An 11,069-nucleotide genomic window follows, 5' to 3' on the forward strand; every position below is an offset into this window, starting at 1 on the left:
AAATACGGCTCAGAACTAATATCGAGGCTTTTATAACATCGAGACGATACTTTAGTATTTTAAACCTGATTTAATATTCACGGTAATCTTTTTTTATAATATTAAACGCCTTATAATAATGGAACGTTTCGTCTTTCTTGATTTGATTGCTCAGAACTAATATCGAGGCCATTTATAACATGGAGACGATAATCACGAGGAGTTTAAAAAGTTAAATAAGGCAGAAATTAACGATAACTCAGTCGCAATACGAAAACATTAAAATCCATACCTCAGCCGTTATACAAATCAAGAAAACCCAATATAATCGTAACATGTTTATATAACTCAGTCGTAATGCTAGACATTAAAACCCAAAACCCAGCCGTAATACAAAACATTAAAACCCAATTCTTTTCATCGTCTCTCTTGCTCTGTCATTCCGATTCATTTCGTCATCCTTGTTCTCCGTAAACTGGTGGAGTATCGTTCGTTGAATACATATATGTTGTTGCGAATTCAATATGTTGTTCTCAATTCATTCAATCTGTAATCATCGAGTACAGACTTTGCAAATTCTTCATGTTTTGTTTTCTCATTTAAATGCAGAACTCTACAGTCTCTACTGTCGGCGTTGAATACATATCTGTTTTTCTTAATCGAGTTACCATAAACAATAATTACCGGATCCATAAGATCTCGGAGAAAGATGAAGAATAAGATGAAGAAGATAGATATATAGATATAAAAAGAAGATGAAGAAAAAATATGAACAGACAGACAAACGTAGTTGTAAAGTAGTTCGTTAGCAATGACATGGCAAATCTGAGTTGATGACATGGCGGATGACATGGAAAATCGGTTAATCAGCCGACAAACAAATATATAACTCAGCATCCCTAAATCAGCTCTCATTTACAATGTAAGTCAGCCGAACCAGTAATTAATCTTTTGATCCTTAATCAGCCGTAATTAGGATGAAAAATGATAAATCAGCCGTATCGTCACATTGATCAGCCGTCAAACTAATGATATTCTAGTAATTAATCTTCCGCTAATAAGTAAGCCGTAAACGAGCTGAGTTTATTGTTAATCCATCCTATTACGGCCAACTAATCATAAACTCAGCCGTAACAACATCACATTAGTCAGCCGTAAATTATATAACTCAGCCAGTCGATATTCATTAACTCAGCCGGGGAAACATAACTCAGTCGTCTCTTAGTTACAACTCAGCCAAATTTTCCAGAAAACAAACCGCCGATGTATAAGTCAGCCGTAACCTTTGTTTGTAAGTCAGCCTTTATCTCATAAATCAGCCATATTTTTGTAATTCAGCCATACCGTCCGGCTGACTTATGTTCTTAAGTCCGCCTTTTCCTCTTAACTCAGCCGCGTTTGTTTATTCAGCCGACATGTAGATATAAATCAGCAGTAACGACGTATGTAGCGAATTACGGCTGGCTTAATGAAAATACGAAACATAATTCCTATGTGGCGCCGGGTTTTTGCTTATGTGGCAGCGAAAAATAATGGCATTCCTGTAAATCTTTTTTTTCTCATAACGTAAAAAAAGGCACGCTTGGTATTTAAAAAATGCCAGTAATAAAAAAAAGATCTGTATGGCTAAAATATTGTATATTTGAGTAAACTTCCCTTTAAACCACTTTGCACATGTCTTTATAACAATACGTTAACGTTCTTCAGATATTATCAGATAAATACATTTAACCCAAAATGCTAAAAGCCTAGGAGGGATTTGTATATACGTACAACACAAATAAGCGACATTGGTCAGGATATCAAATGCTATTTGGTAGGAGGAGATCTCAGCTTATCCTCCGTCTCATGTTTAAGAGAAGAGTCGCCTCCCATTAGTTGTTCGAATCCTTCAACCTTAACGGGTTGAGCCCTGACCGTTCCTGTTGTACTGCAAAATAGAATGTGGACAAAACTCTCAAAACCAAATATAGGAACCATGTGACTTTTTGAGTTTTTTTAACGCTACTTACGGTGTTTGCATTTGTGGAATTTGCATTGAAGCCAATTGCCTGAATTGGTTATAGCCCGGTTGTTGCTGTTGCTGTTGCATATTCGACAGTGCAGCAATCTGCTGCTGCTGCTGCCTGAACTGCTGATGAATCTGTTGCTGGTGTCTCGGGTTCATAGGGTTGAAGGCATTTCCATCTACTCCCATTTCAGAAGGATTCTCAAGCTTTACCTGAACCAGCGGCCGATCTTTTTCCATATCCATATTAGGTCGCGGTGATGTAACTTGACGTTTACGCATTCTCTCTAGAAGCTGCTGCTGCTGTAAAGATTGGGGATTAACCATTTGCTGCATCTGTGGATGCATTTGCCGCTGCTAGCAATGATAGGAAACATCTAAAGCACTTGTATGAAGCAAACCCACTTAAAGAAACTCACTTGTATCCCGTAGTACTTAGGAACATCTTAATCAGCTGTGTCGCTGAGCACTCCTTTTTGTAACTATCAGTAAGAACCTTCAAAATACGACCTAGTTTACAGATATGTCGGCTGACCAACTGAGAGAAGACATCAACCGGAACCTCCGTCGCTGAGCAATGATAGATTTTTTTGTCTGTTTAATGGATCTATTCTATTAAATCAGGATCATGACCAATTGATAAACGATTTGGTCCAATAATTTTCCCCCACTTGACCTACTTAAAAAATAACCAAATATATTTTAAATATCTATTATATTAAAACAGTAATATGACCTATTGATATAAGTGTGGTCTAACTTTTTAATACAATTATTAAAAAAATTATTAATTATTTAAAATAAATATTATATAAAAAACACAAATATAACTAAAAGAATTGTAAAAATGAATTTTTTTAAAAAAAATGTAAAACAAAAAATGTATCTGCTCTCAAAAGACGGGTCGGAATCTAATCTAGTTTCGATTAAAGCTCTGTTTTGTTTACTAATAAATGGGCTTACGCTTTGGCCCATCAAGTGCCACATACAAACAAAAGTAGAATAGTGATGTTTTTAAAAACAGAAGCAAAAAATAGTAAGCGTTTAAAAACAGAAGCAAAAAGTAGTAACGCGCGAGGAAAGAGTCGAACCTTCGGCCTTCTGCTTAGGAAACAGACGCTCCGCTGAGCTACAGGCGCCTGATGATCCTACTAAGCGAAAATTAAATTTATGTTGTCCTAGCATAAATATGTAGTCTTCTATGGTATTGATTTGGTTAGATGATACTAATGTTAAAAAATTAATATGATGATATGAGAAAAAATATCCAACAAATTATAATACTTACATTCAGTTGATGACGATAACTATTTGTTCATGTAGACATGTCATCTCCCACGGCTGTACCGAGAACTCAAGAACCAGAACTCGCCGCATCTGTTCATCTCCCACGGTTTGGTTATATTTTGTATATGACATGTTACTAAATACAAATCTCTAATCCGTTGTTGGATTAAGTGACTGCCTCTTTATTCAGGATACAAAATATAAGCTTATGTTATACACGTATTTCTTTCTTATTTGAGAAAGTTACAATTAACACACGTCACTTGGTTTTTACTTTTGATTTGATTACCATTAATTAGTTCTATTTTTTAAAAAGCACACCAGAATTTTCAACTTCAACCTAACTGAACTTCAGATTGGAACAGTGTGTTTATGACCCGTGTGTAAGTGAGAACGAAAACCGGTTAGACTGACTTCTCCGATACAAACTAACTGGTGAGTTTGGTGGCCATTCTGATTTGGACTTGGGGGCCCAATAAAGAAAGATGGAGATAATGAAATTAGATTTGGAGAGGCTAATTAGTTAAGGGGTTGAGGGCAACATTATTGGTGTCCCTAATTTTTAGGTCCTTATTTAATCTTATTTTGATGTTAAGAACTAAAGTTAGGGACAATCCAAAATAATATGATTATTGGTAGGATTTTATGGTGTATCTTAGCAAATTAATTATTTATTTTAATTAGTAATGACATATAAAAGATAAATTTAAAATAAAACATATAACATTAAACTTGAAAACATGAGAAAATTACAAAGGTGAAAAAAAAAATTACAAAAATGATAAAAAAAAAAATAAACAACATTTTATTGAATTCATAGAAACTTACACATTGTAGTTATTTGAGAGATGTCCAAATTTAGTCCATATATTTTCAATCAAATCTTTTTTTAATTGTTGATGGTCTTGTCTATCCCGAACTTCTGCTCGACGACCCATTGTATTACCGAGATTTGTAGTTCTTCTGACTACAAATGTAGGATCCCCATCTTCTCCTTGTTGAAATTCTGAAGCGTTATGCTGAGTGTATGAATTTCGTTCATCTTCGACAATCATATTATGGAGTATGCTACATGCAACACATAAACTACAGAGAAGTAATAAGTAGACAAGACCATTAACGCTAAGAAGAAGTAATGAGTTACAACCAAACACTCTAATAAGAAGTAACGACCGAACCATAAACTGCTTTCAGTAATGACCGAACCATAAAATCTGACAAGCAACTCATCGAACCACAAAGCTAGTAACAAGTTATTAAATATCAGTTTACTTTTACGCAAGTATAACAAGCTCTTTTGCATTTCACATGTATATGAACAGATTTAGTCAATCAAAACTATGAGAGAATTATGAACAATTAGCATAAACGCATAAACAATTTTGTTTACTCAATCAAAAGAATTCACATATGAGAAATTTAGCATTAAAACCAACCATACAATGAGAAAAAAAATTACACACCATCACAATTACAAACCATCACAATCAGGAAGCATCATCACAACAAAAAAAAAAAATCAAACCCAGACGGAGATAGATCAACTCATCAAATACTCAGCTCTATATCGCACCAAAAAAAAAAAAAAATCAAACCGAGACGGAGATAGAAGAAACACAAACCTGGTTTCGATTGGATCGCCGTCGAGAGAGAGAGAATAGGGAGACACCGAGAATGATTTCCACACCGAAACTCGTCTTTCCCCTACAAACACGATGCACGCAAAGAAATCGTCACAACAGATACCAATCAAACCCACATATAGATCGACTTTTAAATCGCAAAACAGAGTACAGAGAAGAGCACATACCTCGTCTATATTCGATTTGGCGGAGAAGTCTTCGATTAAACGACTGATTGGTGTCGTCGCGTCGAAAATCGCCGTCGTCGCGTCGAAATAGAGAGAAAGGAGTCGAGACCAAGATTATTCGAAACTGACCTTCGTGTTTCCTCTACCCCTTTCGGGTTTCCAATCAAACCGTGCCACGTGCTTCAATCAAACTGTGCCACGTGCTCCTTAAGGACGAGGTTGGACACTTCTTAATTAACCCACGTCTCTCTTCTATTCTCTTATTTTTGATTTATTTTTCGAACCGTTTCGCCTAAGGACGGCATGTTGGGACGCCGATAATGTTGGCCTTAGTTCACCCACTTCGCAAGCAAGATACCTCTTCTCACTACGATTTACCTTTCTCCTTTGAAATTACCACTCAACTAATAACTTTATTTAATAGGCAGTGTTAGTATTACGTTAACAAATTCGCATGTCACCAAAGGCTTCCAAAAAATATTTTTCAGCAACAACTTCACTTACCTTGTTATCTTTTATATGTGTTTGTCTAGCAACAACTTCACTTGAAAAATATTACAACGAATAATCTACATGCAAATGCAAAGCCGTTTTGTAGAATCTCCTAAACATAATTAAACTTTTTAGATAAGTCAGACTCATATACGTTTACTTGATTAGTTTCTCCCACGAAATGTATTATTCTATTGATCTTTGCTAACCCAACATATATATGCATGAAAATGATATATATATATGTTAATCGTATTCTATTGATCTTTGCTAACCCAACATATATATGCATGAAAATGATATATATATATGTTAATCGTATTCTATTGATCTTTGCTAACCCAACATATATATGCATGAAAATGATATATATATATGTTAATCGTATTCTATTGATCTTTGCTAACCCAACATATATATGCATGAAAATGATATATATATATGTTAATCGTATTCTATTGATCTTTGCTAACCCAACATATATATGCATGAAAATGATATATATATATGTTAATCGTATTCTATTGATCTTTGCTAACCCAACATATATATGCATGAAAATGATATATATCTGTCCAGGTTAATGAATTGGGATACAAACCTGAACCATAAGCATAACCTCTGCAATTCTTGAATCGGCATCTTCATCATTTGAGAACACGCCGGGTTTGCTTCCTTCTCGAACCTAAGATATATATGAGCCAGGTGAAAAGAAATATTAAATTAGGTAAGTCATGCTAACACAACAGCGTATCCTGCAATACACATACCGTCAACTGTCGCCAGAACCCACAGCTTTTAGACATATTCCAAACAGAGAGCCTTGATTTTTCTAAGAAACTCCGAAAGATGGAAGCGTATTGGCAAGCAAGTTTAGAGATACTGGGACAGTTAACAGCTTCCTCCACTACTGTCACACCCGCACTGGAAAGATTTTGCATTAGTTCTTCCCATGACTATTGAAAAAGTAAACACAAGTCTCAGAGAAAAAAGTATATACCTATCAGTTCCGAGCACGACTCCAACAGTTAACTTCCACTCACCGGAATATCCAGTTGAGAACTCGCACTTGTTCCTGTAACCATTCGTAAGCGGTGATTCTATAATTCCTTCGAGCTTACATGAAAGGCCACCTGAAATGGTTTAGAGTACGAATCAAAAGACTAATCCAGTCAAAATAGAGATCAAAAGCATTGGACTTTGTATAGTGTTCTTACCTATTTCTCTAGACTGAAGGACCAATTCTGGAAGTGATTTTCCATTTGGACAAGCTTTACGCTCATTTCCAGTCTGCGAATGAAATACATTATCAAAAAATTCACTCCGTTGAAGTTGAGTGAGACTACTAAAAGCAATCTCAAAAATATGAAAGAGAGAGCATGAGAAAGTTCCTGACCAGTTTTTCCAACTTTTGCATGATAGAAGCCTTCTTCTGTTCAAGCTGGTCGGCGTAAGACAGGTCTGCCAAGGGACTCAAAGCTTCGCGGGCACTTTTGTATTTACGAGCCGCCTTTTTTTCATTGAGCCACTCACGTCTTCTCTGTTTTGCTGTCTTATCTGCTTCTCTTTCAAGACCTAAAAAGGTTCTTATTTGCCGATCTTCTCTAAAGCGTTCTGAAATTGACTCTCTGGAATGGACAACCATTACATTATGGCCGTCTCCTTCCAGGTTTTGGATATCTTCGTTGAAATCCCCATCGCCCGTCAAGATCAAAATGTTATGAGGCTCTGTGGCCGTCTCCCGCAAATTTCCTATCAGAGTGTGCATTTCATCATCGGCGGCTTGGTTTCCTTTTGTCGGCTCAATTTTTTTGTGTGGTCCTGTAGATAAATATAAATTAAATTAGTGATATCTTATCAAACTTAGATGAAACTACACACAAAAACACTGCTTACTATCAAAGTCATGGGCTCTGTGGACAATGACATTCTTGTTGTCCTGTAACTCTTGTGGTACATGTGTACACTTGTACCCAACAACAATCGTCATTTGTTCAACCGGTACATTCCACCCTTCATCTTCCAAACACTTCATGATGTGCTGGTAAACGTTTCCCGCAGGGAAGTCGTATGGGACTGGCACGTTCTCATAATCCCAGTACACAGCACTTTTACCTTGCACAGCTTGCTGAAGAGTAGTCTTCTCTTTTTTTTGTAACTGAAGAGTAGTCTTCTTGCTTGCCTTAACAAGGCTGTTGTAGTGAAAAGCCTGTCGGTCATATGACCTTCACACATAAAACATTTATATTGTTATCTCATTATTGACATTCACTAATTAAAATTTCAATTATACACACTCACAGATTCAATGTTCTTCTATACTCTCCAGACTCGGGCTTTATTTCGGTAATCCATCAGAGTTTACCTGCAACAAAGGAATTTTATATGATAACGAAAGTGTAAACGTGATATATATATATATTTTTTTTTAATGTGATGTCTATTATAAAAACTTAAAATACCATGTGCAGCAAAATTCTGCAGTCAAATATATTTGCAGCTGCGTAAAGCTCTTGATTCCCTCCCCAGATACCATCATTTGCCATTCTTGCACAGTAATCGTCAAGTGAACCAGAACCTTCACGTAAAAAGTCCTGGAATGTTGAAGGATTTACCCCCATGTAGTACACTATGGATCTGCGGATCTCTGCGTAATCACGCTGATGCGCCTCAAGTTGATGTGAGAGAGCCTTGAAAAGGCAATTTCCATCTCTTGCAATCTCTACGATCTCAAACCCTGGCTGGATCGTCGTCGTCTCCGGAGTGATTTGGACATTCTCCGCTAACTCTCGACCAAGAGACGCACCCGAATCAGACGCAGGGACCTTGGGTTTTTCACACGTCGCTGAAGACGACGAAGAACTTGAAACGACGGGAGCGCCGGAGTATTGCAGTGGCGGCCACGCAACAGGACCAGAGGGTGGTGAAGAAGCAACATCCAAGTAGGAACGCTTTCTAGGACGAACCTCGGGTGACGTCACCGAAGATGGTGAAGAAGCAACGTCGGCGGCTCCAATGACGCGGGAAGTGACTGGAGCGTTTCCCCGTCCGGCGTTACCACGACCTCTCCTGCCACGAGTGCCGGAGGTTTGCTGTGCCGGCCACGCAACGGGACCAGAGTACTGGTCAGATCGGCGTCCTCCTCTTTCACGGCGGCGAGACGGCATCTTTTCGAAGGAAAGCAGGAGAGAGACGAAATTCGAAAACCGAGAGAGAAAAAGATAAATGACGATTATGCCACTGTTTCTTTGGCTCCAAGTTCTTAGTAATTTCCTGTGGGTCCCTTCGTCGATTAACTGTTCTATAATTGCTATTCGGTCCCTGCGGCTCTACTCTTTCCAGATTTGATAACATTTCATACCCTAAAAAAAAAGAAGAGTTAGATGCCTTTGGTACCGTTTTTTTAGTCGTAGATATTATCAGGATCGGTTTAGTTGGACGAAGTTAAAACGTCTGATAAGTTTCTTTTCCTGATTATTAGTATTTAGTTACATTTCTAAACAAAATTAAAACTAGTAAAAATCATCTTAGCTAATGTGATACAGTGATAGTTATTGATATGATATCTGAGAGTATTCATAAATCATAATTTTTTTTGTAACTTTCAGTTATAAAGATTTAGGAATAATGTCTTTTCTTGCTTCTCTCTTGTACGATCGCTCGCCTTCTTTTTTTGTTTTACTTTGGGATTTGAATAAGATATTTGTGAATTTAATATATTTGCATATCGAGCTACTATAATATGAGAAATAATTAAAAACGGGACAGCAAATACGAAAACTAACTTTCTTTATTTGTATTCTATTATTACAACATCTCTAAAATCACTCTATAACTTCAAATATAAAGTTTTTTCTCTCCAAAAAGAAACTTCAAATATAATGAAGAATGAAACTCTATATTTGAAGTTTTACTGCTCAAAACTTCAAATTTGAAGTTTCATATTTTTATTTGTATTTTGGTCTCTACAATCACACATCATCTTTATGATTCATAAATATTTTCTTGTTTATTTTTTTAATCCTTAAAAAAAATTATATCTCATATATTTTAATTTTTGTTTACAGACTTTAAATTTTACACATAAATTAAATATAACTTTAAAATAAGATTTAAAATATTTAAAATTAGATTTAGACAACAATAATATACGAAAGAAACTTAACAAAAAATATATTTTTTTTAAATTACACGAAGACATAACTATTACACAAATTTAAATATTACAACAACACTAATAGTCAGGTAAGTTTGATCCGGAACCTTCAAAATTTTTAAATATTTTCCAAATTTCTTTGTTATACTGAAGATGGTTGTTTTTGTTGTTTTTGATGTCTTTTTCGTACAATTCTTTATTGTTCATATCGAATATATTCACGAGTATTAATATCATCAAAAAAAAGTTAGTCTTTTAGCAATATTTTATGTTTCTCTTTTACTTTCTTGTTCCGATCTTATGTATTTACAAGTATCAATATCACCCGATTTCAACCATTTTTAGCTCGCAAATCTACAAAGTAAAAATGAGGAGAGCTATTTTTTACTTTAAAATGCACTAATATATCATATATGCATTATAAAAATCATTTTATGGAATAATATGGTATTTTGTTTGAAGTTTAATATTAATTAAGTTATTTTTATTTAAATTTTTATAGAATATTTTATTTATTAATATTATTGTAATTTGTTTATATACATGCTAGTTATTTATAAAAGTTTTATGAATTCAAATTAGTTATGACAAATATAAGGTCCACATTATAAAATACAAATAGTTTTGAAGTTGGGTTTGAAGTTTGGGAAATTGCCAAAAATACAATTTTCAAAGTACCATTTTTCATATTTACACTAACCATTTTTACCTTCGAGTTCTGGTTCTTGAGTTCTCGGTACAGCCGTGGGAGATGATCCTTGTTCTATTTTCGTGGCGGTCTAGATCGACGGTTGGAGGCGGCTCTCCGACTGTCCATTTGGTTCTCCCTTGCCGACGGCGTGTGAGTGAACTCTTGGTCTGGTCTCGTATTTTGATTGTGTTTGCATGGTTTGTTGGGGTTGCTCTCGGAGAAGCTGTATTGCTGGATTGAGGTTTTGAGGACTGGTTTAGTCAGCTATTACTCGTGGCAACTATGATGAGGTCTGTAACTTGTTCAAGTTGTGGCATAAACCTGCATCCTTGTCTTTCCTTTTAGAGTGGTTGTTTCATCCACGCACAATGCATCTTTTCTTCTGGATTGGTTATGGTCTCTTGCTGTAGTTTTTCTTTATTACATTGTAGTTTTGTTTTTATTTTTCTGTCTCTGTCAAAAAGAAAAGTTGGTATAAAATTTAAAATTTACACCAAAAAAATATATAAACAAACCACATAAATAAGTGGATGTGACTAGAGCTGTCAAATGGTCTGTCCAGAGCCAATTGGGCTTGACCAGTTGGACCATTTCAGTTTTAGGCAGTAATTGGTGGTCCATATTGGACAATGGTCCAAACAAATGT

General features: G+C 35.6%; 3 protein-coding genes and 1 long non-coding RNA gene across 4 annotated transcripts; all 4 read right to left on the reverse strand.

The window, feature by feature from the left end:
* Window positions 1–1,758: 1,758 nt before the first annotated feature.
* Window positions 1,759–2,338, reverse strand: LOC106320447 (bromodomain-containing protein DDB_G0280777-like). Its single transcript, XM_013758812.1, has 2 exons — window positions 1,992–2,338; window positions 1,759–1,909 (listed from the first exon to the last, which is right to left on the reverse strand). The coding sequence occupies exons 1-2, from the start codon at window positions 2,333–2,335 to the stop codon at window positions 1,789–1,791; spliced, it is 465 nt and encodes a 154-aa protein (XP_013614266.1). The 5' UTR covers window positions 2,336–2,338; the 3' UTR covers window positions 1,759–1,788.
* Window positions 2,339–4,149: 1,811 nt separating this feature from the next.
* On the reverse strand, window positions 4,150–5,173 carry LOC106320448. Its single transcript, XR_001265844.1, has 3 exons — window positions 5,085–5,173; window positions 4,897–4,978; window positions 4,150–4,360 (listed from the first exon to the last, which is right to left on the reverse strand). It is a non-coding gene; the product is annotated as an uncharacterized LOC106320448 (long non-coding RNA).
* A 983-nt stretch (window positions 5,174–6,156) lies between these two features.
* Window positions 6,157–8,791, reverse strand: LOC106320445 (zinc finger CCCH domain-containing protein 24-like). The gene is made up of 8 exons (XM_013758810.1): window positions 8,039–8,791; window positions 7,878–7,941; window positions 7,473–7,801; window positions 6,973–7,397; window positions 6,794–6,866; window positions 6,577–6,709; window positions 6,347–6,500; window positions 6,157–6,261 (listed from the first exon to the last, which is right to left on the reverse strand). Exons 3-8 carry the CDS (start codon window positions 7,609–7,611, stop codon window positions 6,157–6,159), a joined length of 1,029 nt encoding a protein of 342 aa, XP_013614264.1. The 5' UTR covers window positions 7,612–7,801; window positions 7,878–7,941; window positions 8,039–8,791.
* Window positions 7,915–8,743, reverse strand: LOC106320446. The gene is made up of 2 exons (XM_013758811.1): window positions 8,039–8,743; window positions 7,915–7,941 (listed from the first exon to the last, which is right to left on the reverse strand). Exons 1-2 carry the CDS (start codon window positions 8,741–8,743, stop codon window positions 7,915–7,917), a joined length of 732 nt encoding a protein of 243 aa, XP_013614265.1.
* Window positions 8,792–11,069: the final 2,278 nt, after the last annotated feature.

This window comes from Brassica oleracea, unplaced genomic scaffold (genome assembly GCF_000695525.1).
Source record: "Brassica oleracea var. oleracea cultivar TO1000 unplaced genomic scaffold, BOL UnpScaffold00926, whole genome shotgun sequence".
Taxonomy (NCBI): Eukaryota; Viridiplantae; Streptophyta; class Magnoliopsida; order Brassicales; family Brassicaceae; genus Brassica; species Brassica oleracea.

Excerpts from the sequence above, each read along its gene's own strand:
- LOC106320447 (XM_013758812.1), bottom strand. The coding sequence starts at position 2,335 with ATGCATCCACAGATGCAGCAAATGGTTAATCCCCAATCTTTACAGCAG. Across the intron at positions 1,910-1,991 it reads ATTCCACAAATGCAAACACC|TACAACAGGAACGGTCAGGG; the intron begins GTAAGTAGCGTT and ends TCTATTTTGCAG.
- LOC106320445 (XM_013758810.1), bottom strand. The coding sequence starts at position 7,611 with ATGAAGTGTTTGGAAGATGAAGGGTGGAATGTACCGGTTGAACAAATG. Across the intron at positions 7,398-7,472 it reads CAGAGCCCATGACTTTGATA|GACCACACAAAAAAATTGAG; the intron begins GTAAGCAGTGTT and ends ATTTATCTACAG. Across the intron at positions 6,867-6,972 it reads TGCAAAAGTTGGAAAAACTG|ACTGGAAATGAGCGTAAAGC; the intron begins GTCAGGAACTTT and ends TTTCATTCGCAG.
- LOC106320446 (XM_013758811.1), bottom strand. The coding sequence starts at position 8,743 with ATGCCGTCTCGCCGCCGTGAAAGAGGAGGACGCCGATCTGACCAGTAC. Across the intron at positions 7,942-8,038 it reads GCAGAATTTTGCTGCACATG|GTAAACTCTGATGGATTACC; the intron begins GTATTTTAAGTT and ends CCTTTGTTGCAG.